The sequence below is a fragment of the Dama dama genome, chromosome 25 (genome assembly GCF_033118175.1).
Source record: "Dama dama isolate Ldn47 chromosome 25, ASM3311817v1, whole genome shotgun sequence".
Classification (NCBI taxonomy): Eukaryota; Metazoa; Chordata; class Mammalia; order Artiodactyla; family Cervidae; genus Dama; species Dama dama.
The window spans coordinates 47086483-47112293 of NC_083705.1; the positions used below are offsets into that span (position 1 = coordinate 47086483).

Here is a 25811-nt window from a genome sequence, read left to right on the forward strand (position 1 = left end):
TCGGGGGGCAGGAGCGAGGGGCAACGAGTGAGGCAGAGGAGGAAGGAGGCTGTGCTGCCAACCTGGGACCCCTTGGCATCAAGTGTGGTTGACGGCTGCTTCTGAGAAACAACAGGGTCCTGCTTCTCAGGACAGCCTGCTTAGAGGTGGGAGGGGAAGCAGCTGAGTGTGCTGGCTCTGTCCTCCTTTGTTCAGAGAGCTCTCCATGAGATCCCACTCCTCTGCTCTTGCATATGCATGGTTGGGTGTCAGGAGTGGGTACCGTGGTGTCTCTCACCTCAGAGTCAACGGAGAAGTCTCAAAAGAGGAGGTGAGTAGAAGGCAAAAGCGGTTACCAGGTGCCGTCTGGCCATGCCCTGCAGAGCTGATCACACTCCAGGCAGCTGATCATCAGAGTGGCTGTGGGGACAAGCGGCTAGAGCCCTTGTGACGGTGAAGCCCAGATGATTGGACCTGTCCAATGCCCCCAGGGCAACCCCAAGGGCGGGTGACTGGCCCAGAGTCTGCGGTTGAGTCTGGTGTTTGGGGAGTGCCCAGGGGAGGGGGAACAGAGGCAGTGGCTCAATCCTGGAAGGCTGCCTGGAGAGGCTGACTTTGGTGTCAGTTCAGAGGTGCCTGGGTTGGGCCGTATTTGGTTGATCAGGTTGTGCACTGGACAAAGACGCCAGCCACAGGACGAATAGGAGTTGGAATCTAGCTTGTACTCTGCTCACCATGTTGCCCCCTACCATGGGTTGGACTGCAGTATGGAAAAGAAGGGGCATCTTTTAAAATTTACATCAGGATTGCCCTGAAGCTGTGATGAGCTTTTCAAGGGCACTGTTCTTCTTCATCGCTATGGAAGCAGCCTGGTAACCAAGGCCAGTGAGCCCAGGGGTAAGCCTCTGGTCCTTCAGTCTTGCAGCAGCTGCAGGACTGATCAAAAGTACTCAAACTCCTGTGGTTTTGTGGTTTTGTCACCTCTCCTCCCACCCCAGTCAGCGATGGCTCCGCACAAGGTCAGGGAGAGTAGCCTTGGCAAGGGGCTGAGTCAGCACATGTCTGCCAAGCATCTCCTGTGTGTCCACAGTTGCACAAGTCTCCCCGGGGATAAAAAGCAGTAGAGGAGACTTCACCAAGGCAGTAATTGGAGTGCATTGTCAATCGTGTAAAATGTGAAGTTGTGTTGTTACAAGATCAGTGAAAACCGGTACTCTCAGATGGTAATAGTTTTTGTCCATCAGCTTCTGAAAAGGGGGACTGAGTGGAAGATGGGAGCTGGCTAGGTGAAATTCACACTCCTGGTGTCAAGGGGATTTCCTCTATGTGTAGGGTCACTTTGTCCCCCATCAATTAGGGGTCAATTAGTCCCCATTAGTGGACTAATAAAGTGCAGAAGCAAGTGGGAAGTCAGTTTCAGTGTAAATACCTCAGATACTGTGAGTGAGCTGCACAGGTGATTAGCCCCATAATACATGGACAGAGAGCCATCAACCATGGCTGATGTAGCCATGTAAGTATCTTCAGGGAGTGCCAGAATCTGAACTTGGCCTTGGAAGATGGTTGATATATTAATAAAGGTTTTTTTTTATAGCAAACCACAGACACCAATATGGTTATCCTAAGCCAGACAAAAAAGGAATTTATTGGAAGATTTGAAAAGATGTCTGGAGTATCTCAGAGAATCACAGATGGATGGAACAACCAAGAATGAGAAATTTCAGGAACCAAAGCAACAAGTGTCTGTGGACATTTTCTCCAAAGAATTTCTGTTAATGTGGCTCAGCTCTCACTGTACTGTCTCACACAGGCGTGCCAAGTTCTAATTCTCAGAAGATAAAGTTTTGATTGGCTTGAACATTTCTCTGGACTCTTCTTTCATTGAGTCCTCTCTGTTGATTCAGAGTTTAAGTGACTTGTCTGGGATTACAGAGCATGTGAATTATCAAGATTAAGTTTAGGATCTCAAACGTTTCAATACTCTATGCTGCACAGGCCCTCTTCTTTGGGTAGTTTAAGATTTTAAAACTCCTGATCATTCCTTTCAACCCAGTAGCTACCAGAAAGCTAATTCTTGCTGATAGACAGGGATTAAGGGTCAATCAGCTATGTTGCCCTGCCCAGGAGAAGCTGTGACCAGGTGGGTGAGGAATCAGGGGCAGAGTTTAGGCCAGAGGTGCTGTCCTCCATATCCTAGAAGGCTTTGAGATCTGGGCTTAGTTTGCCTTCATCACTGGAGCCTGATCTTACAGTGGAGGGATCACCTGTTAATCTGATGATCAACCTGGAACCCTCTGATCAATGTTTGTGTCACTAAGTGTGGGTGAACCAGATAGATGTTAGGGATACCTCATTTGGGATGCAGCAGGAAGAACACAGCATTATCTTTGAAGGGTCCTCAGTCATATGTTTATGTGTATGTGTGAAAGAAGCTGGTATCCACTATTTAACCATATGTCTGTGTGTATGCATATATATATGTATGTGTCAAGCTAGAAGCTTGATTTGATTCAGGTATATGTATATGTGTGTAAATCTATGCATGCATGAGTGATGCACATATATGTATACACACATACATGTACCATGTGCTTGAGTCTAATCAAGCTTCTAACTAATTTTAGCACTTTGTAGAACAGGGTACAAGGAAGTGAACATACAAAATCAGATTATGAGTTGTTTTATAGGACAACTGACCTGGTTTCTGCAGGAAGGAAAGACAGGTCAACCTGCTGTAGGATGAAACAGATGTAAAAGGCAAAACAAATCAAATGTCAAGTGTGGACCTTGTCTGCTCCTTATGTGAACAGATGAGTTGTAAGGAGATTTTATTTTTTTGAGAAAACAGCAAAAAGTTGGATTGTTTATAACACTCAGAAATTACTTCTCAACCTTGTTAGGTGTTATAAAAGCATAGTGGTTATATTTGAAGATGTCCATAAATTTAAGTGTAGTGTTGGGGTGAAATGACAAGATGCTGGTGATTTACTTAAAATCATGATGTCTGAATGTGCATGTCTGCATGTCATGTTGGTTGCTGGAGGGTCCTATTTTCAGTACGAGGGGTGGGACAAGGTCCAGTTAGAGGGAGGGCACTGCGGAGCCCAGGACACCTTCCTCTCCCAGAGCTGACTTGAGCACACCTTTCCCCTGAATTGATCAATTTGTCAGGAACATCAAGGGACTTCCCTGGTGGCTCAGGCAGTAAAGAATCTGCTTGCAATGCAGGAGACCAGGTTTGATCTCTGGGTTGGAATGATGCCCTGGAGAAGGGAATGGCCTCCAGTATTCTTGCTTGGAGAATTCTGTGGACAGAGGAGCCTGGCAGGTTACATACAGTCCATGGGGTCCCAAAGAGTGGGATACGATGGAGCAAGTAACACTTTCACTTTTAAACTACAGCCCTGAAATAGCAGGGAGAGGGTGCCAGGAGCCTTGTCTCTGTGTTACTTTCAAAACATCGCTGCAGCCAACATGTTCATTATTTCTTTTCAAACCTGCTAGGAATGTGGCTGCCGGGCACCCTTTGGCCACCAGCAGCATCCCTCCTCTGTGGACCTCTGATTACTTCCTGCTTTCTTGCCTGAGGGCCCTGTGGGGGACCATGGAAGGCTCCTGTCAGTTTCTCCATGGCCCTGGGGAGCACTGGCTTCCCCACTCCGCACTCCCCTCGGGGGTGGCCCACTTGCGGCCTGGGGACCGAATGCACGGGCAGTGCCAACTGGCATTTGGGTGACAGGTGCGTCCTTGACCACAGTTCACAGTACCCACGTGGGGCAGAAGCTGGTTCTCTGAGGATCTGAGCCCCTGCGTCCGAGACCTGGCAGCTGTCAGGCCATCCCCTGGCTGAGTTTCTGTGGCCATCCAGTCTGGTGGGAAGCTCACACGCTGTCCACAGCCTATGAGAGCTCTCGTGTCCCTACGGTTCCTAAGATTTACTCAGAACAAAACCACCCTTGGTTTATAGGATCCGTGCATCCTGAGTGTGTGTGTCTGTGTGAGTCAGCCTTCTGTGCCCTGAATCACACTTTTGGTGAGCTGGGACTTTGCTCTGAGAGACTGGAGCTTCCAGACTCCTGGAGTGAGTGGAGAACTCCCCTGCAGAACACTCTGGGGACAGTCAGAGGACCTGGAGGAAGTGTAATTGCTGGGTCTGCACAGACAGGGTGGTGACGCCTGCCCTGCTTCTCTCGCAGGGTTAGTGGGGGAATGAAGGAGAATGTGGTGCTCTGCTAACCTTACATGGGCTTTCTGAGGACTAGACTTGCTTATGCTGAGAGTCACTTCCTCCGCACTAGTAGGCCCTCTCTTTCTCTCAGGCTGTGATCCAAGGATCTGCTCACAACTGAAACTCAAACTCGCTGGCTGGTGCACCTACCCCTGGCTTTTCCAATCATGCCCCATTCCTTTCCCACTGACTCTGCTAGTGTGTGTTTCAGTTGTGTCCGACTCTGTGCGACCCTACAGACTGTGACCTGTCAGACTCCTCTGTCCATGGGATTCTCCAGGCAAGAATCCTGGAGTGGGTTGCCATGCTGTCCTCCAGGGGATCTTCCCGACCTGGGAATCAAACCCACATCTCTTACATATCCTGCATTGGCAGGTGTGTTCTTTACCACTAGTGCCACCTGGGAAACCCCAGAGTCCCTGGCAAATGAAATCCCATGGAACTATCCAGAGAAAGACAACATTACTTCTTTCTTGTACCTCCATCTGGTATATTTTAGTAGTCTTGCCTTTCCTCCCTCCCACCCTCCCTCCTTTCCCTCTCTCGCTTTTCACCTTCTTCCTTCCTTCTATTACTAATCAGGGTTTGTGGATTCTTTAATCAATAGAAATTGATAAGAGGCCAGGCAAGTCTTTATTGGGACCCATGCTGTAGCACAAGGGAGTGAAAAGTAATACGTTCCCTTGTTCACTCCCTGAGGGGTGGTGAGCTGGTTTCTTAAATGGGGTGAGGAAAGGGGCAGGTTCAGGGGTCTGGATGGAGGGTGATGGGGGTGCCCACTTCCTGTGCTGTGTGAGGGACCATGCACAGTACCCCACTTTTGCTCTGGACACCTCAAAACTGGCAGTTAGGTTTTGGTTCTTTTGTATCTTGCTGTTCATTATTTGCCTCAACTGCACAAGTGGCTCTAGTGATAAAGAACCCGGCTGCCAATGCAGGAGATGTAAAAGACATGGGTTTGATCCCTGGGTTGGGCAGATCCCCTGGAGGAGGGCATGGAGAATCCCATGGACAGAGGAGCCTGGTGGGCTATCATCCATAGGATTGCAAAGAGTTGGACACAACTGAAGTGACTTAGCATGCTCATTCATGCAGTTATTTTTAGTTCCTTGTAAACATCTTTGTATTCTGTTGCTGGAGGAGACATTTGTCACTTCTTGGGACATTTTTATACCATTCCAGTGAGTTAGCCTCAAATGTAATTACATTTATTATCTTGAATATGTACTCATTTGTTGGACAGGCAGAGAGATGATCCAGGCCGCTCTCAAAATTGCTTGTTTATTTCAGTTGGGGGGGGCGGTTGTTAATCCAGTTTCTGTTATGTGATGGCAACCGCTGATGACTGTTCAGAAGGACCCATCCGTGGGCAGGTGTTTGTGTCCCAGCACAGATTGCAGTGCAAGGACCTGGACATGCTCCACAACCATTAGCTGGTAATCCAGGCCAGGACAGGGGCCCCCATCTGCTCTGGAATTAATCGGCGTCCTTATGAGATCATCTTGATTGGAGGTGACTAAGAGTTCCCTGTTCCCTCCCATGGAGTGAAGCTGGGAGCTCCATGGTGACAGGGGCTGTGTTATGTCTGTCTAACTTGTGCCCTGGAGTTCTCCCTTACATGTGGTAGGTCCTCAGTAAGTGTTTAATTCTTCCTGAAGAGTCAGAAGAAAACAGCTGTTTCCAGTCCTGCTTCCCAGAGTCTTTGTAAAATGTTGAAAAAATTATCACTCTCTTTTCTATACAGGAGACTCTCTGTACCCCACAGTGATGTAGTAATGATTCCTAGGAGTGGTCCTGTCTGAGGGTCCCACCAGGACATGGGAGGGTTCGGTGTGGGCAGCTGATGTGGAAACCAGGAAACAGGCCTTCCTAACGATGGACCCACAGGCTTCCCCGGTGGCTCAGATGGTAAAGAATCTGCCTGCAATGCAGGAGACCTAGATTCGATCCCTGGGTTGGGACGATCCCCTGGAGAAGGGCATGGCAACCCACTCTAGTATTCTTGCCTGGAGAATCCTATGGACAGAGGAGCCTGGTGGGCTATAGTCCATGGGTTCTCAAAAAGTCAGACACAACTGCGTGACTAACACTTCAAGGATGGACCACAACACGGGGGTCCTTTCAGCTTGATGCCATTCAATTTGCGCTTTTGATGACTCATGTCACCACCAAAGCACCTTTACGTAATTAAAGTGCCCATAGTTGCTTTCTTCTCTCAAGAAACATGCAGTCATCATGAACCAGCCTTCATGTGAACACTGAAGCTTTTGTCCACAATGCTGAACAAGGTAGAGACCTCAGGCAGTTTGCTAGACTGGAACCTTGTTGACATGCACAGAGCTCGCTGTGCACCTTGGATGGATAGCACTTTGATTTTGTTTAAGCCCTCATGTTCTCTCTCTCTTACAAAGCTGTACTTTTTCTAAAAATAATAGGAACATTTAGCCTTCATCTCTAGCAATCTGATTTTTTCTTTTTGGCAAACCTGACAATCAGGAAAATAAAGCAGTAGGTGGTGACTGCAAATACTGTATATTTTTTGTGTTGCCTAACTTCTTCCAAGAATGGGAAACTTCTCTTGACTAAGAAATGACAAAATGCTTTGAAGGAAAAAACATAGGGGAAGTATGGCCTCACTGTCTCATAATCATGCAAAGCACTTCTCAACCTCAGTTCAGTTCAGTTCAGTTGCTCAGCCATGTCTGACTTTTTGCGACCCCATGAATCGCAGCACGCCAGGCCTCCCTGTCCATCACAAACTCCCGGAGTTTACACAAACTCATGTCCATCGAGTCAGTGATGCCATCCAGCCATCTCATCCTCTGTTGTCCCCTTCTCCTCCTGCCCCCAATCCCTCCCAGCATCAGGGTCTTTTCTAATGAGTCAACTCTTCACATCAGGTGACCAAAGTACTGGAGTTTCAGCTTCAGCATCAGTCCTTCCAGTGAACACCCAGGACCAATCTCCTTTAGGATGGACTGGTTGGATCTCCTTGCAGTCCCAGGGACTCTCAAGAGTCTTCTCCAACACCACAGTTCAAAAGCATCAATTCTTCGGTGCTCAGCTTTCTTCACAGTCCAACTCTCACATCCATACATGACCACTGGAAAAACCATAGCCTTGACTAGACGGACCTTTGTTGGCAAAGTAATGTCTCTGCTTTTTAATATGCTATGTAGAGGACCACAAATAAGCACAAATGGAGCAGATTGTCTCATCGCTAACATATGTCACGAGTACCATTAGGTCATAATCATAGCAAAATGGTTGGCCTTCTTGTTATTGAGCTCAGAGAGATTCCTTTCCAGGGACAAGAATCCCCACCAAAGAGGGGGAATTGGAAGTCTTCATTGTTGGTTTAATTCATTAAAGTCTTTAGATATTGGCTGTCTCTGGTGTCTGGCAGTGGAGGTGACTGCAAATGCTGGGTGGATGGGTAGATGTGATTAAAAGAGGATCAGAATATAGGTCTTTCCAGAGTATCATTTATCCCACTGTGTCCTGCCACAATGCTGAAGGTTGCTAGCCTTGTAGAACGTGGGGCAGAGTCTCTTAAACTTACACTCATTTTGCTTATTGAAAACATAGACTCCTGGGACCCAATCTGATCAAGAAGAGATTCTCAGGGGTACTTATGTGGGTCATGTATATCAGAGTCATTTGAGGGAGTGTTTGCAAACTGTATATAGCCTTCCCATAATAGATGATGATATTCTTTGATTTCTAGTATTATATGCAAGGAAGAACAAATATATGTATGCTACAAAAAAACTTCTTAGATAATTCTAACATGCTGCCTCCTATATTCCTCACTACCCCACACCCATCCCTGTCTATCCTCATTGGAGAACCCCTAGCCCAAAAAAGGAAATTATGATTTTAGAAATGTTTTTTTGGTAGGTTTATTGAAGTATCATTTATATGCTATACAATTTACCTACTCTAACTGTACAGTTCAGAGATTTTTGGTAAATTTATGCAGTTGTTGAGTCATCACCAGAATGTGTTTTGGAATATTTCTGTAACACTTAAAAGCTCACTCTTGCCTATTTGCATGTCAGTTCTCATTCCCATCCTAGCTCAGGGCAAATTCTCTTTTCTAAGAGATGTGCATTTTAAAGAAATTTTGTAGAGTAGAATCATACAGATGTAGTCTTTTGTGTTTGGCTCTTTTCATTTAGCATAATATTTTTGAGGTCCATCTTTGTTTTTGCATTTATAAGTGGTTTGTTCTTTTTCTTGCTGAACAATATTTCACTGCATTGATATGTAATAATTTGCCTATCTGTTCACCAACTGATGGATGTTGGATTGTTTTCAGTTTTGAGCTATTGTGGATAATGCTGCTGTAGATATTTGCAGACATGGCCTTGTGTCGATATGTTTTCTTTTCTCTTGGATAGATACTCAGGAGTGGAATTGCTTGGTTATATGAAAAGCATGTTTAGTCTTCTGAGCAAACCTTTGCCAAACCTTTTTCCAAGTTAATTGTGCCATTTTACCTTTTCACCAGCCTTATTTGTGGGTTTTGGTTTTTCCAGATCCTAGCCAACACTTAGTATTCCTAGATCTTTAAATTCTTGTCTTTTTCAATCACTAAGTTGTGTCCAACTCTTTGTGACCCCATGGACTGCAGCATGCCAGGCTGCCCTGCAGCCATCCAACCATCTCCTCCTCTGTCTCCCCCTTCTCCTCCAGCCCTCAATCTTTATTATAGAAAAATTAATTGTAATGCTGAAATTTTTTAAAAAAGTATTTCTATACTAGAAACAAACCCAAAATGAAACTAAAATGTCTATTTATAGTATCATCAAAAAGAATTGAAAAGTTACAAATAAATTTTTAAACAGATGTTCAAGATGGGTGCAGGTGGGTATGTGGTAGTATAAAATTATGGTTTTCTTTTGTATTTCCCTAATAATTAATGATGTTGAACACCTTTTTATGAGTTTAGTAGGAACTGATCATTATTGAAGTGTCTATTCAGATTTGCCAATTTTGTAATTGGCTTGTCTTATTGACTTACACGTATGTGTGTATGTGTGTAAGTATTCTTGCCTGAGAAATCCCATGGACAGAGGAGCCTGGTGGGCTCAAAAGGGGTGGGTCCATGGATCACAAAAGACTCAGACATGACTTAGCAACTAAACAACAGCAACAATATATAAAATCTTATGTGTAACATATGTGTATTTATGTGTGTATACATACATGCGCACATTATGTACAAGTCTTTTATCAGATATTGTGCACGTGTTTTCTGTGTGTGTCGGCTTTTTTGTTTTCTAAAAGATATTTTTTTAATATAAAAATTTTGGTGAAGTTTAATTTATCAACTTTGTCTCTCATGATTTGTGCTTTTGGCATTATATATAAGAAAAATTTTTGCCTTATCCAAGGTCACAATGATGTTCTCCTCATAGTTTTCACTTCTGCATTTAGGTCTGTGATCCACTGTGAGTTTAGTTTGACATATGGTGTGAGGTAGGTGTCCACCTTCATTCTTTTCCATATGGGTATCCAGTTGTCTCAGCCCCATTTTCTTTTCTGGTTTTCCTATTCTCTCTGCATTAAGTTGCCTTGGCAATTTCATTAAAAATTAATTGACTTAAGAGTAAGGGTTGATTTCTTAGCTCTTTATTCTCTTCTGGTGATCTGGATATCCTTCCTTACACCAATACCACACACTGTCTTTGTCACTGAAGTTTCACAGTAAACTTTGAAATAAGGGATTGCATTTCCAACTTTGTTCCTTTTTATAAAACTTATTTTGGCCATTCTAGGTATTTTTCATTTCAGTACAAATTTTAGGATAATCTCCTTAACTTCTCCAAGAAAAAATTCACTTGAAATTTTGATAGGGATAAAATCACTGCAGATGGTGATTGCAGCCATGAAATTAAAAGACGCTTACTCCTTAGAAGGAAAGTTATGACCAACCTAGATAGCATATTAAAAAGCAGAGACATTACTCTGACAACAAAGGTTCGTCTAGTCAAGGCTATGGTTTTTCCAGTGGTCATGTATGGATGTGAGAGTTGGACTGTGAAGAAAGCTGAGTGCCAAAAAATTGATGCTTTTAAACTGTGGTGTTGGAGAAGACTCTTGAGAGTCCCTTGGACTGCAAGGAGATCCAACCAGTCCATCCTAAAGGAGATTAGTCCTGGGTGTTCATTGGAAGGACTGATGCTGAAGCTGAAACTCCAGTACTTTGGTCACCTGATGTGAAGAGTTGACTCATTAGAAAAGACCCTGATGCTGGGAGGGATTGGGGGCAGGAGGAGAAGGGGACGACAGAGGATGAGATGGCTGGATGACATCACCGACTCGATGGACATGAGTTTGTGTAAACTCCGGGAGTTTGTGATGGACAGGGAGGCCTGGTGTGCTGAGATTCATGGGGTCACAAAGAGTCGGACATGACTGAGCAACTGAACTGAACTGAACTGATGCTGAACTATAGGTCAGTTTGGGGAGAATTTCCCAAAACTGTGTCCTCAATCCTTAAACATTGTGTGTTTTCCAATTCTTTAGAGATTCTTAATTTATCTCAGTGATGTAATGATGTTTCATAAACTTGAGGGTATAAATCCTGAACCTCTGTTTAAAAATTGATTTGTAATTTTTCAATTCTTTTTGATGATACTGTGAATAGAACTGCTTCATTTTTGGTTTGTTTCTAGTATAGAAATAACTTAAAAATTTTTTTAGCATTAGAATTAATTTTTCTATATGTTTTGATCAAAGTCTATTTTTTTTTAGTAGTTCAGTGTGTCCTATGGTCCCTAGGTGACACTATGACACTGTTGAAAACATAATTTAATTAATTTAATTTAAAAACTCAGTTCATTAAAGCAGGAACAGCAGCATAGTAAAGCTGGTTAAAAACAAAAGCACATTATTCATGTCAATGTATAGCAAAACCCACTACAATATTGTAAAGTAATTAAAATAAATAAATTTTTAAAAAAGCACAAGTAAGAGCTAATGGTAAAAGAGAATCCTGGGATTATAAAGTCAAGCCAGATACAAACAGTTTAATATTATACAAGGCGGTGAAAATTAACCTTCAGGGTTCTCTTCTCTACTGACAAGTAACTATTCGCATTTCTTTTGGACAAAAGTCACTTCAGTTTTTCAATCTTCTACAAGTTAATTCTAACTTTACAGAATCTAGACTCTTATCAGAGGTAAAAAGTAACTCAAGTAAGAGTACATTCCTTTAGAGAATTAGGCAGCCTCTGAGTAGGCCAGTTTGACAGTGAGCCAGTGTGAAATCACAAGGACATGTTATCATCCTTTTGCATTATTTCCAAGTTTTGGGTAATTTTTCATAACATTATGTTCAATCATGGTTAGAAAAAAACCAGGATAGTTCACCCACATACAAACAACCCCAAAACATGTTATTTGGTGCCAAATTATTCTGTCAGTTTCCTGCAAACTCTAGGCTCTCATGTGCTCTTATAGAATCCCACATATTCCTAATTGGGACTTTTATTACAATGCATGCTAATTGCTTATTTAATTATCTGTGTTCTTCACTAGACTGTAAACTTCACAAGGACGGGAATGTCTAGTTTGTTCAGTGTTACATTCTCAGGGCTCTGATGGAGAAGCTGGAACACAGCAAACAACTAAGAAATGCTTCTTGATTGGGTAGACGAAAGTGATGATTTCAGATCATGTTAGTGTGAAATTAAAAGTCTGATATAGTGGATTCAGAGAAAGCCCAGTGAGCTGCTTTCCTAGGGCAAGGCTTGATGGTCAGCCGCTTTTTAACAAACAATGTTTCTCTTAATAAAGGGCCAACTCAACCCTATTTTTCCCCATCAGCAGAAAGAATTGAAGGTTATTTGTGCATCTACACCAGCATCTTAACAAAAGCTATTCTTTTTCAGTAGCTCAGTGATTATAGTGCTATGCTAGCTTCCGGAAAGAAATCACTCAACATCAACATCTGCTTGGGGTTAAGCAGAATACAAGGTGCAAGGGTAGACAAAAAAAATGATATTTTTGGTCTGTTTTCTTATCAGTTTTACACATATACTTAGGTCCATGCTACTACTAGGAGGCAGGTAATTCTGAGTCTAGTGACTACTAATTCCCATAGAAAAATAGGCCGTGGATTATCATTTTGATGGCCACAGTGGTGGAGCTCTGACAAGCCACAAAGGAGGCTCTGTAGATGACACACATGTACATCTAGAACAGCGGTCCCCGATCTTTTTGGCACCAGGGACCAGTTTCCTGGGAGATAATTTTTCCGCAAACTTGGGGGGCAGGTAGGGTGGGAATGGTTTCGGGATGATTCAAGCACATTACATTTATTATGCACTTTGTTTCTGTTATCATTACATCAGCTCCACCTCAGGTCATCAAGGTCCACCTCAGATCATTAGGTCCAGAGAATGGCGACCCCTGATCCAGAGTACACACCAGAACATAAATTGTTTGGCAGCAGGTTTTCATTTTATAAGGACCATATTTCACTCATCAGCAGCCAGTTCTCACTTTAAACTCCCTAAAGGAGAAGAATGAAAACTAAAGGGCGTATGGTTCTTAAAGCTGTGAATACTTCTCTACCAAGGTCCAACCCAAATCTCAAGAACGGACTGTTCTTACTGTTGAGTAGACCAATTATTGGAAAGTTGGCCAAAGAGTTACTGTGTTGAGCCTAAATTCAAAAAGGGATGAGCCTTAGAACCTGAAATGTCATCAAACAAAAAGATAAGTAGCGAAAGCTGTTCTCAAAAGGACAAAGAAGAATTAGAACAGAAGATTCAGTCAAGAACAACTTCTCTGTGCTGGAATCCTGGCTATGCCTCTACCTTTCATATCAGAACTTTGTGCAAAGTCTTTTCAGCTGCCTAAATGATTCTATTCCCAGACTGTAAAGCACTCCTCATTCTCCAAGGCCCAGACCGCAGACACCTCCTTTGTGAAACCTTCCCAGATGGAATCAATTGCTTTCTCATTAGTACCTCCACAGCATGGGATCTGTTCCTTCTCATTGCCTGCTTTGAATTAACAGTTATTCATGTCTGTATCTAGAAGGCAATATACAAGCCTTATTTATATATGCATCACATGTGGTGGGGCTTATCTTAATGCACTTCAAAGAGTAGGTGCTCAAAAGAAATCAAATCCAGTGGAAACGTATCCAGTGCTAGCTCAGGTCTTAAAAGTCATGCAGAGCTGCCTTTAAGACAGGATTTTCATTTTGCAAAGGGATGAAATACAGCCTAGTGATTCCTTTTCAAGAACTCTGGGGAAAGAGGATCTCATGTTTCATTCACATGCATATACTTTATTACGTATGCATGAAGGCACACACAGGAAATCTTTTCCATCTCTTTTCCTAAAATATATATATATATATATATATTTTTTAATTCTGCCATTATTTTTGCTCAATTTCCTGACCTTCCATATGTTTTCCAAATGAGTAATAGAACACCTTAGGAAGAGTTATGTCCAGATTACAATGGTAAGTAAGTTTCATTTCTCATTTCAAATTTCATTAATTGAGAGAGGATGCTCAAACCACTGTGGAGAGGGTCCATAACGTGAGTAGACGGTCTGGACAGTGTGCCAAGAATGAAGAGCAGTGTCTGCTGTGAACACAACCCAGGGCCACATAGGTGAGGCAGGTGGCAGCGTGTGGACCAGAGTTTTGCCATCTCTGGTCTGGGTAGGTTATGGTAGCTCATGTGCAAGGAGATGGCTCCTGAGTCTAAAATTAAAACCACACAGAATTTACTTATTGAAAGAGACAGCAAGACTGTCTGCAACATAATTTTATTTGACAGTTCTCATTCCAAGGACATGGATTTTTCTTTTCTTTTTCTTTTGCAGTTTTTTATATTGTGCTAAAATACACAATATAAAATTTATTGTCTTAACCATTTTTACATAGGTCATTCTGTGGCTTTAAGTGCGTTCATATTGTGAGTGCATCCATTTACCAAACTCTTATTATCTTGCAAAACTGAAACTGTATACCTATTAAACAAACTCAGAACTTTTTTTGCAATTTAATTTTTTAAAGAGTAGTCCTAAGTTCACTTGGAAAATTCTGAAAGAGATGGGAATACCAGACCACCTGACTCACCTCTTGAGAAACCTATATGCAGGTCAGGAAGCAACAGTTAGAACTGGACATGGAACAACAGACTGGTTCCAAATAGGAAAAGGAGTATGTCAAGGCTGTATATTGTCACCTTGCTTATTTAACTTATATGCAGAGTACATCATAAGAAACGCTGGGCTGGAAGAAGCACAAGCTGGAATCAAGATTGCTGGGGAAAATATCAATAACCTCTGATATGCAGATGAAACCACCTTATGGCAGAAAGTGAAGAGGAACTAAAAAGCCTCTTGATGAAAGTGAAAGAGGAGAGTGAAAAAGTTGGCTTAAAGCTCAACATTCAGAAAACTAAGATCATGGCATCTGGTCCCATCACTTCATGGGAAATAGATGGGGAAACAGTGGAAGCGGTGTCAGACTTTATTTTTGGGGGCTCCAAAATCACTGCAGATGGTGACTGCAGCCATGAAATTAAAAGACGCTTACTCCTTGGAAGGAAAGTTATGACCAACCTAGATAGCATATTAAAAAGCAGAGACATTACTTTGCCAACAAAGGTCCATCTGGTCAAGCCTGTGGTTTTTCCAGTGGTCATGTATGGATGTGAGAGTTGGACTGTGAAGAAAGCTGAGTGCCGAAAAATTGATGCTTTTGAACTGTGGTGTTGGAGAAGACTCTTGAGAGTCCCTTGGACTGTAAGGAGATCCAACCAGTCCATCCTAAAGGAGATAAATCCTGGGTGTTCATTGGAAGGACTGATGCTGAAGCTGAAACTCCAATACTTTGGCCACCTGATGCAAAGAGCTGACTCATTGGAAAAGACCCTGATGCTGGGAGGGATTGGGGGCAGGAGGAGAAGGGGACAATAGAGGATGAGATGGCTGGATGGCATCACCAACTCGATGGACATGGGTTTGAGTAAACTCTGGGAGTTTGTGATGGACAGGGAGGCCAGGTGTGCTGCGATTCATGGGATCACAAAGAGTTGGACACAACTGAGCGACTGAACTGAACTGAAGTTCACAGCAGAATTTTAAGAGAAAGCTACAGAGATTTCCTACATGCCTTCTTGTACCGGCATAGCCTACCCAACTGTTGACATCCACCACCAGAGTGATACATTTGTTACAATTGAAGAACCTATATTAACAATCATAATGGCTCAAAGTCCACAGTTTTTTCTTTCAATTATTTCTTGGCCATGCCATGTGGCAAGTGGGATCTTAGTTCCCCGACCAGGGACTGGATCCATGCCCCCAGCACTGGAAGGTGAATTCTCAACTAGTGGACTGCTGGGGAAGTCTTCACTGTTTTTACCTTAGGGTTCATTATTTGTTTTGAACATTCCATGGATTTGGACAAATGTGTAGTGACATGTACAGGTACACGCTTATGTTATCTTACAGAGAATTTTCACTGCTGTAAAAATCCCCTGTGCTCCACCTATTCAACCTTCCCCCCACATCCAGTCTCTGGAAACCACTGATTGTATTACTGTCTCCATAGTTTTGCCTTTTCCAAAATGTCATATAGCTGGAATCATACCTATAGCCTTTTCTGATATTTTTCACTTAGTAATATTCATTTAAGTTTATTCCATGTCTTTACATGGCTTGCTAGTTCATTTCTTTTTCATTTTGAATAATAATTCATTGTATGGATGGACCACAGTTTGCTTATCCATTCATCTACTAAAATACATCTTGGCTACTTCCCAGTTTGGGCAATTATGAATACAGCTGCTATAAGTACCCAAGTGCAGGTTTTTGTGTGGACGTAAGTTTACAATTCCTTTGGGCTAATAACACGGAGTGTGATTGCTGGACTGTATGACAAAAGTATGTCTAAGTATTATAAGGTACCACCAAATTGTCTTCCAAAGTTACTGGACCATTCTGTATTTCCACCATTAAGTGAAAGTGAAAGTCACTCAGTCATGTCCAACTCTTTGCAACCCCATGGATTGTCCATGGAATTCTCCAGGCCAGAATACTGGAGTAGGTAGCCTTTCCTGTCTCCAGGGGATCTTTCCAACCCAGGGATCGAACCCAGGTCTCCCGCATTGCAGGTGGATTCTTTACCAGCAGAGCCACAACGGAAGCCCAAGAACACTGGAGTGGGTAGCCTATCCTGTCTTCAGGGGATCTTCCCAACCCAGGAATCAAACCAGGGTCTCCCGCATTGAAGGTGGTTTCTTTACCAACTGAGCTATCAGGGAAAACACCAAGAATGAAATAATTAATTTCTGTTGCTTCATATGGTCATCAGCATTTTATGTTGACAGTGTTCTAGATTTTGGCAATTCTACTTCCCTGGTGGCTCAGAGGTTAAAGCATCTGCCTGCAATGCGGGAGACCTGGGTTCGATCCCTGGGTCGGGAAGATCCCCTGGAGAAGGAAATGGCAACCCACTCCAGTATTCTTGCCTGGAGAATCCCATGGACAGAGGAGCCTGGTGGGCTACAGTCCACGAGGTCACAAAGAGCCGGACACGACTGAGTGACTTAATAGGTGTGCAGTGATATTTTGTTGTTTTAATTTGCATTTCTGTAATGACATATGATGGGAAACATCTCTTCATATGCTTATTTAACATTATATATCTTCTTTGGTAATTTCTGTTAAGGTCTTTGGCCCATTTTTAAATCAGATTTTTAAAAAAAATTATTAAGTCTTAAGAGTTCTTTGTATATTTTTGATAACAATCTTTTAGCAGATGTATTTTTTTACAATATTTTCTCCCAATCTGTAGCTTGTTTTCTCATTTTCTTGACATTGGTTTTTTTGAAAAGTAGAAATTTTTAATTTTAATGAAGACCAGCTTATCAGTTATTTCTTGGATCATGCCTTTGCATTGTATCTAAAAAGTCCTCATCATACCCAAGGTAATCTAAGTTTTCTCTTTTGTTATTTTCTAAGAATGTTATAGTTATACATTTTAATTTATGTCCATTGTATATTCTGAGTCACTTTTTGTGAAGGATATAAGGCCAGTGTCCAGCAGTACCATTTATTGAAAAGATTACCTTTCCTTCTTTGTTAAAGGTTGGTTGACTCTGTTTATGTGGGTCTGTTTCTGGGTTCTCTGTTTTGTTCCATTAATTGTCTGTTCTTCTATAGTACTACATTATCTTGACTACTATAGTTGTGTAGTGTCAACTCGTCCAGCTTTTCTCCTTCAATATTGTGTTGGCTATTCTGGGTCTTTTGCCTCTCTATATAAACTTTAAAATCAGTTTGTTGACTTACATAAATATAACTTCCTGGAATTTTGATTGAGGTTGCATTTGAATCTGTGGGTCAAGTTGGGCAGAACATATATCTTGACAAAGTTGAGTCTTGCAATCCATGAACATGGGACGTCTGTCCATTTTTTTTCTTGGATTTTGTTCTTCAGGGTTTTCTTCATATAGGTATTGTATATATTTTATTAGATTTATACCTAAGCTATTTCATTTTGAGAGTGCTAATGTAAATTGTATCATGTTTTTAATTTTAAATTTCATTTGTTCGTTACTGGTATATAAGAAAGTGATTGGGCTTCTCTCATGGCTCAGTGTTAAAGAATCTGCCTGCAGTGCAAGGGACCCGGATTTGATCCCTGGGTCAGGAATATCCCCTGGAGGAGGGCATGGCAACCCACCCCAGTACTCTTGCCTAGAGAAACCCATGGACAGAGGAGCCTGGTGGGCTGCAGCCCGTGGGGTCACACAGAGAAGGACACAACTGAAGTGACTAAGCAGCAGCAAGAAAGAGAAAGTGGTTGACTTTTGTATATTAACTTGCTTCCCACAACCTTGCTATAATCATGCATCAGTTCTAGGATGTTTTTTGATTCTTTACATAAATGGCTATGTCATTTGCAAACAAAGACCGTTTTATTTCTTCCTCATTAATCTGTGTACTTTTTATTTTGGGGAAATCTTTATGCATTAGCTAGACGGGTAGAATGTCAAACAGGGGTGGTAAGAGAGGACATGCTTGCCTTATACCTAATCTTAGTGGGAAAGCTTTAAATTTCTCACCATTTACTATGATGTTAGTTGTAGGTTTTTCATTGATAGTCTTTATCAAGTGTTTTTTAATATGCCAAGGTGTCATTTTTTCATTTTTGTTTGTATTTATCCTGCATGTTCTCTGAGTTTCCTATATCTGTGATTTTGTGTCTGATGTTACCATCTGAGCGACCAGGGAAGCCCATTAATGACTTTGGAGAAATTATGAGTCATTATTTTTTCAAACATTTTTTTGTTCCTTTCTCTTTTTTCTCCTGGCATTCCCATTATGTGTATGTTATATCTTTTGTAATTGTCCCAACAGTCCTTAGATATTCTGTCTTTTTTTTCTTCCAGTCTTTGCTTTCTTTGATTTTCAATTTTAGAGGTTTCTATTGATGTATCCTCAAGCTCAAAATTCTTTCTTCAGCCATATGTTCAATCTGCTAATAAGCTCATCAAAGTCATTCTCTATTTCTATTAGTGTTTTTTATCTTTAGCAATTTTTTGTTCTTTCTTAGAATTTACATCTACCTGCTTATACTGCCCATCTGTTCTTGCATGCTGTTTTCATGATCTACTAGAGCTCTTTAGTGTATTAATTATGAGTGTTTAAGATTCTTGGTCTGATAATTCCAGCATCTCTGCCATGTCTGGTTCTGATTCTTGTTCTGTCTCTTTAAATGATGTTTTTGCCTTTTGGTATGCCTTGTAATTTTGAAAAAATAAAAAATTGTTTATGTCTAAGATATAAGCCTGATGTTTTGATATACATAGTGAAATGATTACTATCATCAGGTTAACATATCCATCTCCTCATGTATTAATAGTTATACTTTTGGGGTAATTCTCCTCATGTATTAATAGTTATATTTTTGGGGTGTTTTTTTTTATATGTAGACATTGTTTATCAGGCTAAGGAACTACAGTAAACAGGCCTTTAGTAATATGGTGGTAAGGGGTATGAAAATAGCAAGTATTGTGTAGTCTGACATTTAGATGTATCAGTGTTTAAGTGAGCCTCTGCTTCTGAGATGGCTGGATGGCATCATCGATTCGATGGACATGAACTTGGGCAAGCTCCAGGGGATGGTGAGGGACAGAGGAGCCTGGCGTGCTGCAGTCCATGGGGTCATGAAGAGTCAGAGATGACTTAGCAACCAAACAGCAACAACAACTAACGCTTCTGGGTTGTAAACTTCACAGATGTTTTTCAGTTTTTTCCTTTTCCCTCTAGTTGGGACAGGATGACTAGAGTAGGCTGGAGTTGAATATTTCCTTTCTGTCATGTGGAAGGCTTGAGCTGTTTATAGAGTTGGATATTTCCCTTCCCCAAGGTCAGTTAGGCTCTGATGATACCTGGCAGGTTAGGCCCTGGTTTACTGGACCTTACTGAGGGCAAGTCTTGTTAGGAAGAACAGAGTGACAAATGTCAAAATGATTCCTTTTTGCCTTCTCCATAATGGAAGCACAAGAGGATGTTTCTCTGATACTTACTGTGGGAATTAGGTTGAGCTCCTGGATGTAAATCTCACAGTATTGTGGGAGTCCTGGTGGCTCAGATGGTAAAGACACTGTCGGCAATGCAGGAGACTCAGGTTTGATCTCTTGGTCGGGAAGATCCCCTGGAGAAAGGAATGGCAACCCACTTCAGTATGCTTACCTGGAAAAGCCCATGGACAGAGGAGCCCAGCGGGCTACAGTCCATGAGGTTGCAAAGAGTCCGAGATGAATGAGTGACCAACAATTTCACACTTTTCTGTAATTGAATTCCCCTAGAGTTAACTCTCAGGTTTGTCCACCTGAGCCTCCAGCAATTCATCATTAACGGTTTAGGTTTTTCTACCTTAGCACTGGGTCCCCCAGTGGTTTCCACCCGTGAGCCTCTGCTCCGTTAAGCTGCTTCTTCCTGTATTCACCATCCGTCCCTTCAGTCTTAGAATCAGTGGTTTGCTCCGTGTCCTTCCTTCTCTTATGGATCCAAGAAGAGTTGTTGATTTTTCAGTCTGTTTAGCATTTTATGTGTTAGGATGGAGTGGTGACTTTGAAGCTCCTTTTATGCAGAGCCAGAAACCAGAAGCCCCTTTTGTACCTATTTGAGATATTTCTTTTTTTAGTTAAAATTTTTAATAATCAAATTACTCATGTTAGATTTAGAATACACACAAAAGTAAGAAAGAGGAATAATGTAATTGTTTAATGGCGAAGTCGTGTCTGACTCTTATGATCCCATGGACTGTAGCCTACCAGGCTCCTCTGTCTATGGGATTTTCTAGGCAAGAATATTGGCATGGGTTGCCATTTCTTTCTCCAGGGGATCTTCCTAACCCAGAGATCGAATGCACATCTCCTACACTGACAGGCAGATTCTTTACCACTGAGCCACCAGGGAAGCCACATAATATCTTTAGAATGGTACAATTAATGTCTCGGTGAATGCCTCTCCACTTGGATACTGAGTCTCTTAGTTTTTCTCTGGTTTATCAACCTCTGTTCCCAGAAAAGGACTGAGACCCACTCATTCATACAGATGGAAAAACTTACTAAGATACTGCTTCCAAAGTCATTTATTTTTCAGGAAAAAGATTCCTTATTTCCCTTAAGTCAAAGGAGTCAAGATCTAACTGTGGATTTTAGGCATCAATTAGTCAACATTCATCACTGAGCATATATCATATGATATATGATATATGTGGGACACCTACCATGTGTTGAGTTGTATTCCAAGCAATGGAGATATACAGTGAACACAATAGATACAAACTCCTTCCATCATGGGACTGGATTCTAGTGTGGAGAGTGATGTTAGAAAAGAAGAAACTGGTAAATATATGCCTATAAGGGGTATGTAGTAAGTGCTTTGAAGAAAAATAAAGGATGTGGGGTGGACAGGGGGTGGTGGGATGGGAGCTCTGCTTTTGTTTGCATGGTCAGGAAAGGACTTTCTAGATGACATCAGAAGTGCACGTATGTCAGGGGAAAGAGGATAAGAATGCAATTTGAGGGCAGGGAAACTGAAATAACTTTATTTTAATTGTCCTGCCTGGGTCTAATCCAGAACTGACTATCTGCTTAGACCCCTGAATTTTTTTGAATCTACATTTCAGACTGGTTTGAGAAACACTTTATAAAACATTATTACATTGCTGCAAAACCCCAGAGAAGCTGTAGACATATAATCAATGAAAGCTGGAATGACTTTGACTTAGATTTCCTAATATGTCCTGGGAGAAGCTGAATCACAGGCAGTTGAAAACTCCTCCTTCTCCCAAACAATGTGCAAGTTACCAATTAAAAAATGGTGAGAGAGGATCCAGCAATGTCCCCACAATTTCCCAATGGGCTCCAGGAAGGTTAAAACTTGATCTGAACGGGCTCTCTTGCTCCCCACAGATTTCACATTTTCCAGTGCTCAGTTCATAATTGGAAACAACCAGGACCCCGTACAGAAAGGCCATTTCCTCTTTAATGCCCTTGAGGTTTAACAGATTGTTGTGTTTGGAGCCTTTGGAATGAAGCCATGTTTAAAACCATGAGCTCATGCTTTCCATAGATGAGACTTTGTGTCAGATAGACTGTCACTTTATTAAAAAAAAAAAAAAGCAATCAGCCACCAGCTCCAGGCATGAGTTTATTTGAAAGAAAACTATATTACTAAAGCATAATTGTGATTTGCAGGAAAACAAATGATTGAAATTATTAAGCTTAAAATGTTAGAGGGATATATGTGTGTGTGTGTATTACTTGCAGCTTCTTATATATAGTTTTGTTTGCCTTTCACGATATTCATAGGAAGAAGGCAGGGCAGGTATTATCATTTTCACTTTTCACTTGTAAAACTTGAGATCCAAGAGATTGCATGACTGCTTACGGTCACAAACCAGGGTAACACCACATCTCCTAATTGCTAGACCAGCTTCCTGTGTCATTCCTTTTCACCTCTTGCATTCCACCTCAGAGCCCTAGATCATATATGTTAAGATTTCTAGAAAGACAACAAAGTATCTGAATGCTGTCTCTAATTTTTCTTCCTAGTAGAGAAACTGTGTTTTCAATCTTAACAAGCTTGACATTTTCTTTGTGCTGATTTGCAAAAACTCTGGGGACTGAGATATTCTTGTCACTGTCATTGATTTAAGGTGAATACAGTGGCCTCATTCTAGCTTCTTACAAACACTTCAATCTGAATCAAGCAACTAAAATTTCCAGGGAGCAAAGTAAGCCCTTTTCAACAATCTCAGGGTTAAGTACTCGCTTCCATCAGAGTTTAGGTAATCTTTCATTTGGAGCTGGCATGCTCATTCTAGCTGGCAGCCTCTCCTTTGGCACTTGATATATGTAACTATGGGGCTTCCCAGGTGGCACTAGGGTAAAGAACCCGCTTGCCAAGGCAGGAGATGTAAGAGACGTGGGTTTGATCCCTGAGTCAGGAAGATCCCCAAGAGAAGGAAATGGCAACCTACTCCAGTGTTCTTGCCTAGAGAATCCCATGAACAGAGGAGCTTTGTGCACTGCAGTCCATGGGGCTGCAGAGTCAGAGATGACTGAAGTGACTTTGCACATAGGTATGTACCTGTATTGTATTAGTTTCTTGCTTCTTTAATGAATTATCATAGGCTGTGTGTTCTAAAGCAACACGCATTTCCTACCTTTTAGTTCTGGAGGTCAGTAGTTTGAAATGGTTCTCAGTGTCAAGGCATCAACTGGATTGCATTTCTTCCAGAGACGTGAGGATAAGTCAGGTCCTTGCTTTTTACAGTTTCTACAGGTCACTTGCATTCGTGGCTCGTGGCTCCATTTCTCTATCTTCAAAGTCAGCAGCATGGGGCTGGGTCTTTTTCACACTACCGGCTCTCTCGGTCTACCTCCCTCTTCTGCTTAAAATAATCCTTTGGATGACATCAGTTCCACCTGGATAATCCAGGCTAATTTTCCAAATGCAAGGTCAGATGATGAGCAATGTTAATTCCATCTGCAGTCTTAATCTTTGCTGTATAATCTACATATTCACAGTTACTGGGAGTTAGGATGTGGATATCTTTTGGGGGCGTGATTTTGCCTACCATACATATATTGTTTTATTTTCTTATTGTCTTCTTTCAAACAGTATGCATTTTATATAGTATATAGCTTGGGTAGTTTTTTATTGCACCACTAAATGTTCCTGAACATGGAAATAAGTGGCATTCTATTTTCTCATGAGGAGCATTTAAGTCAAATGAATTACTACTAAAACCCACAATATGTTATAAAATGAAAAGCACAGACATTTAAAAAATCTTTTAGTCAGAATAATAACCATAAACCCTGTAAGGGAAGCATGATTGTATACTGTCCAGTAATTGCATTTTCCTTTTTCAATGTCCTGAAAATTATAGAGCAGGCAATGTACAATTCTCCTGCATCAATTAAATATGATTGAAAACTAGTACCTTGGCAAGTGAAACACTCAGAAAATACTTAGTAAGAATTTCCCTTTCTTTATGGATCAGAAGGACTTTTAAAATGGTGATTTTTGATCACCCAAAGCCTCCAACAGCTTACTGGTGTTATTTCCTTGTGGCTGACAGTTGTCTTCAAAAGCTCCCTTCCAGCTTTAGAGAGTGGCTTTTCAAAAATTAGCTACACTTCTCCCTATTGTGTTGCGAGGTAAACAAGTGAAACAGAGAGGAAGTGGAGGTGGGCGAGAGGCCTGGAGCCACATTACTGGGCAGGACAAGCCGCTCGGAAGACAGCGTGGGGACAACCTGTATGTCTCATTTCACACACCGCTCTTGGATATTGACCAGCACAGGCATGCGTGGTCACCTCCGCAGGACATTTTCTCACAGCTATTAAATGTTTTTAAACATAGTTGGTACCTGATAAACCCTGTTGCTTTATCTACTGACTTAAGGACATTTCTAAGCCTGTATTCTTTTTTTTTTTTCAGGTTTTAAAACTTTTTATTTGCATATTAAAAAATTGTGCATTCCAATAATTAAAATTTGAACAACAACAAAAAAATGGCACTCTGATTAAACTGCATTTTACAGCCCGCAGAACACCTTGGACCAGCTTTTTACTCTAGATTTCACTGTCGTCCCACCCAGCTTCCTCCTTCACCAACATGCAAGTTCTTTTCCTTCCCTGCCAGCCACATAGGCAGATGGGAGAGGCAGGCGCGGCCTACGTTGTCAGTAGTTCTCCATTCTTTGATGTGAAAAGGGGTAGCACAGTCATTTAAACTCGATCCAACCTCTTTGCATCTTACAAAGTTAAACAGCTAAAAGAAGTAAAATAAGAAGGCAATGCTTGTGGAATGTACAGTGCATACTGGCGGCGCACGCTTCATTACGACTCACCTGCTTGCTTCTCCTGTTCAATCGTTTCTTTCGAAGGCAGTGGGTTTTTCTCTTGCGTTTCCGTTTTCCTCAATTTCGACTTATCGAACTTCTCAATCTCCGCCATATCGGGCTTGTCAGACATTGTTGCAGAGGGCGCGGAGCGAGCTGCGAGCGAGTGAAGTCTGGTCTGCGCTGTGGCCGCTGCCGAGTGCTAAGCCTGTATTCTTAACTGCCTTTTAGTGAATTTATTTCAGGTATTTTCCCACTTCCTAGATTTGAGAGCGGTACACGTTTTGCTCTTTCTCTCTCGTCTTCTTTCCATCCTTCCCACTCTTTCCTTTCCCTCTTTTTCTGTAATTCTTTTTCCCTTCTCTTCTTTTCCAGTGTGCTTGTCCTTTCCCTCTTCCCTGTCTTCTTCTCCGTGCACATTCACGTTCTCCAGCCCTACCCGCTCTTTCCTGCTCTCACCCACCTCACCTGTGGACTGCAATTAGCAATGTAATTGGACAAACTGATGACTGACATCAGGAACAGAATGTATTTTAAAAGCACTTCAATTAAAATCTCTCGGCCAAATTAAATATCCCCAAGCATCATACTCTGTGTATAAGTAAGGGTGAGGATGAGGGTGGTTTTAAGCACTCAAGATGCATCAAATTTTTTCCTTAGCTAAAATGTATGTTACCACTCAACCCATTTACAGAGTATAATAAAACATTTTATACTTTCTATCTGGTTTTTGAAGTATCACGTGCGAATATAGAGATTAGAAAAATTCAGAAAGGCCCAATGAGGAAAACAAAAATTATGTGTAATTGAATTGTATGAAGGAAAACACTAGCAAATGTTTTGAAGATCACTTTATTTTACCATACATGAAATAACATATCCAATGTGGCAAATTCAGAGCTTTCAGCAAAAATATAAAAGAGAAAACCATTATCCAACTAGTCAGGAATGACTGTGATTGACATTAAAAGATATATTTCTTTCCTGTATTTTATCTGTATTTCTACATAACTGAAAGCATGCTGAATGTACAATTTTGTATTCTTTCATTTAATCTCATATAATGAATATTTTTGGTATCATTAAAAACCTAACACATTATTTGCTGCATAATGTCCCATTCTATACATACTGTACAATTTACTTCCCAGTCCTCTGTTACTCATCATTTAGGTTGTGTCCTAT

General features: G+C 41.5%; 2 protein-coding genes across 2 annotated transcripts in view; one reads left to right on the forward strand and one right to left on the reverse strand.

The window, feature by feature from the left end:
- ADAMTS12 (ADAM metallopeptidase with thrombospondin type 1 motif 12) overlaps positions 1-25811 on the forward strand; it is a 376425-nt gene that overhangs the window by 88300 nt on the left and 262314 nt on the right. The gene's annotated exons all lie outside the window — the stretch shown is intronic.
- LOC133046440 (thymosin beta-4-like) lies at positions 24206-24826 on the reverse strand. The gene has a single exon (XM_061129266.1). The coding sequence runs from the start codon at positions 24757-24759 to the stop codon at positions 24625-24627; it is 135 nt and encodes a 44-aa protein (XP_060985249.1). The 5' UTR covers positions 24760-24826; the 3' UTR covers positions 24206-24624.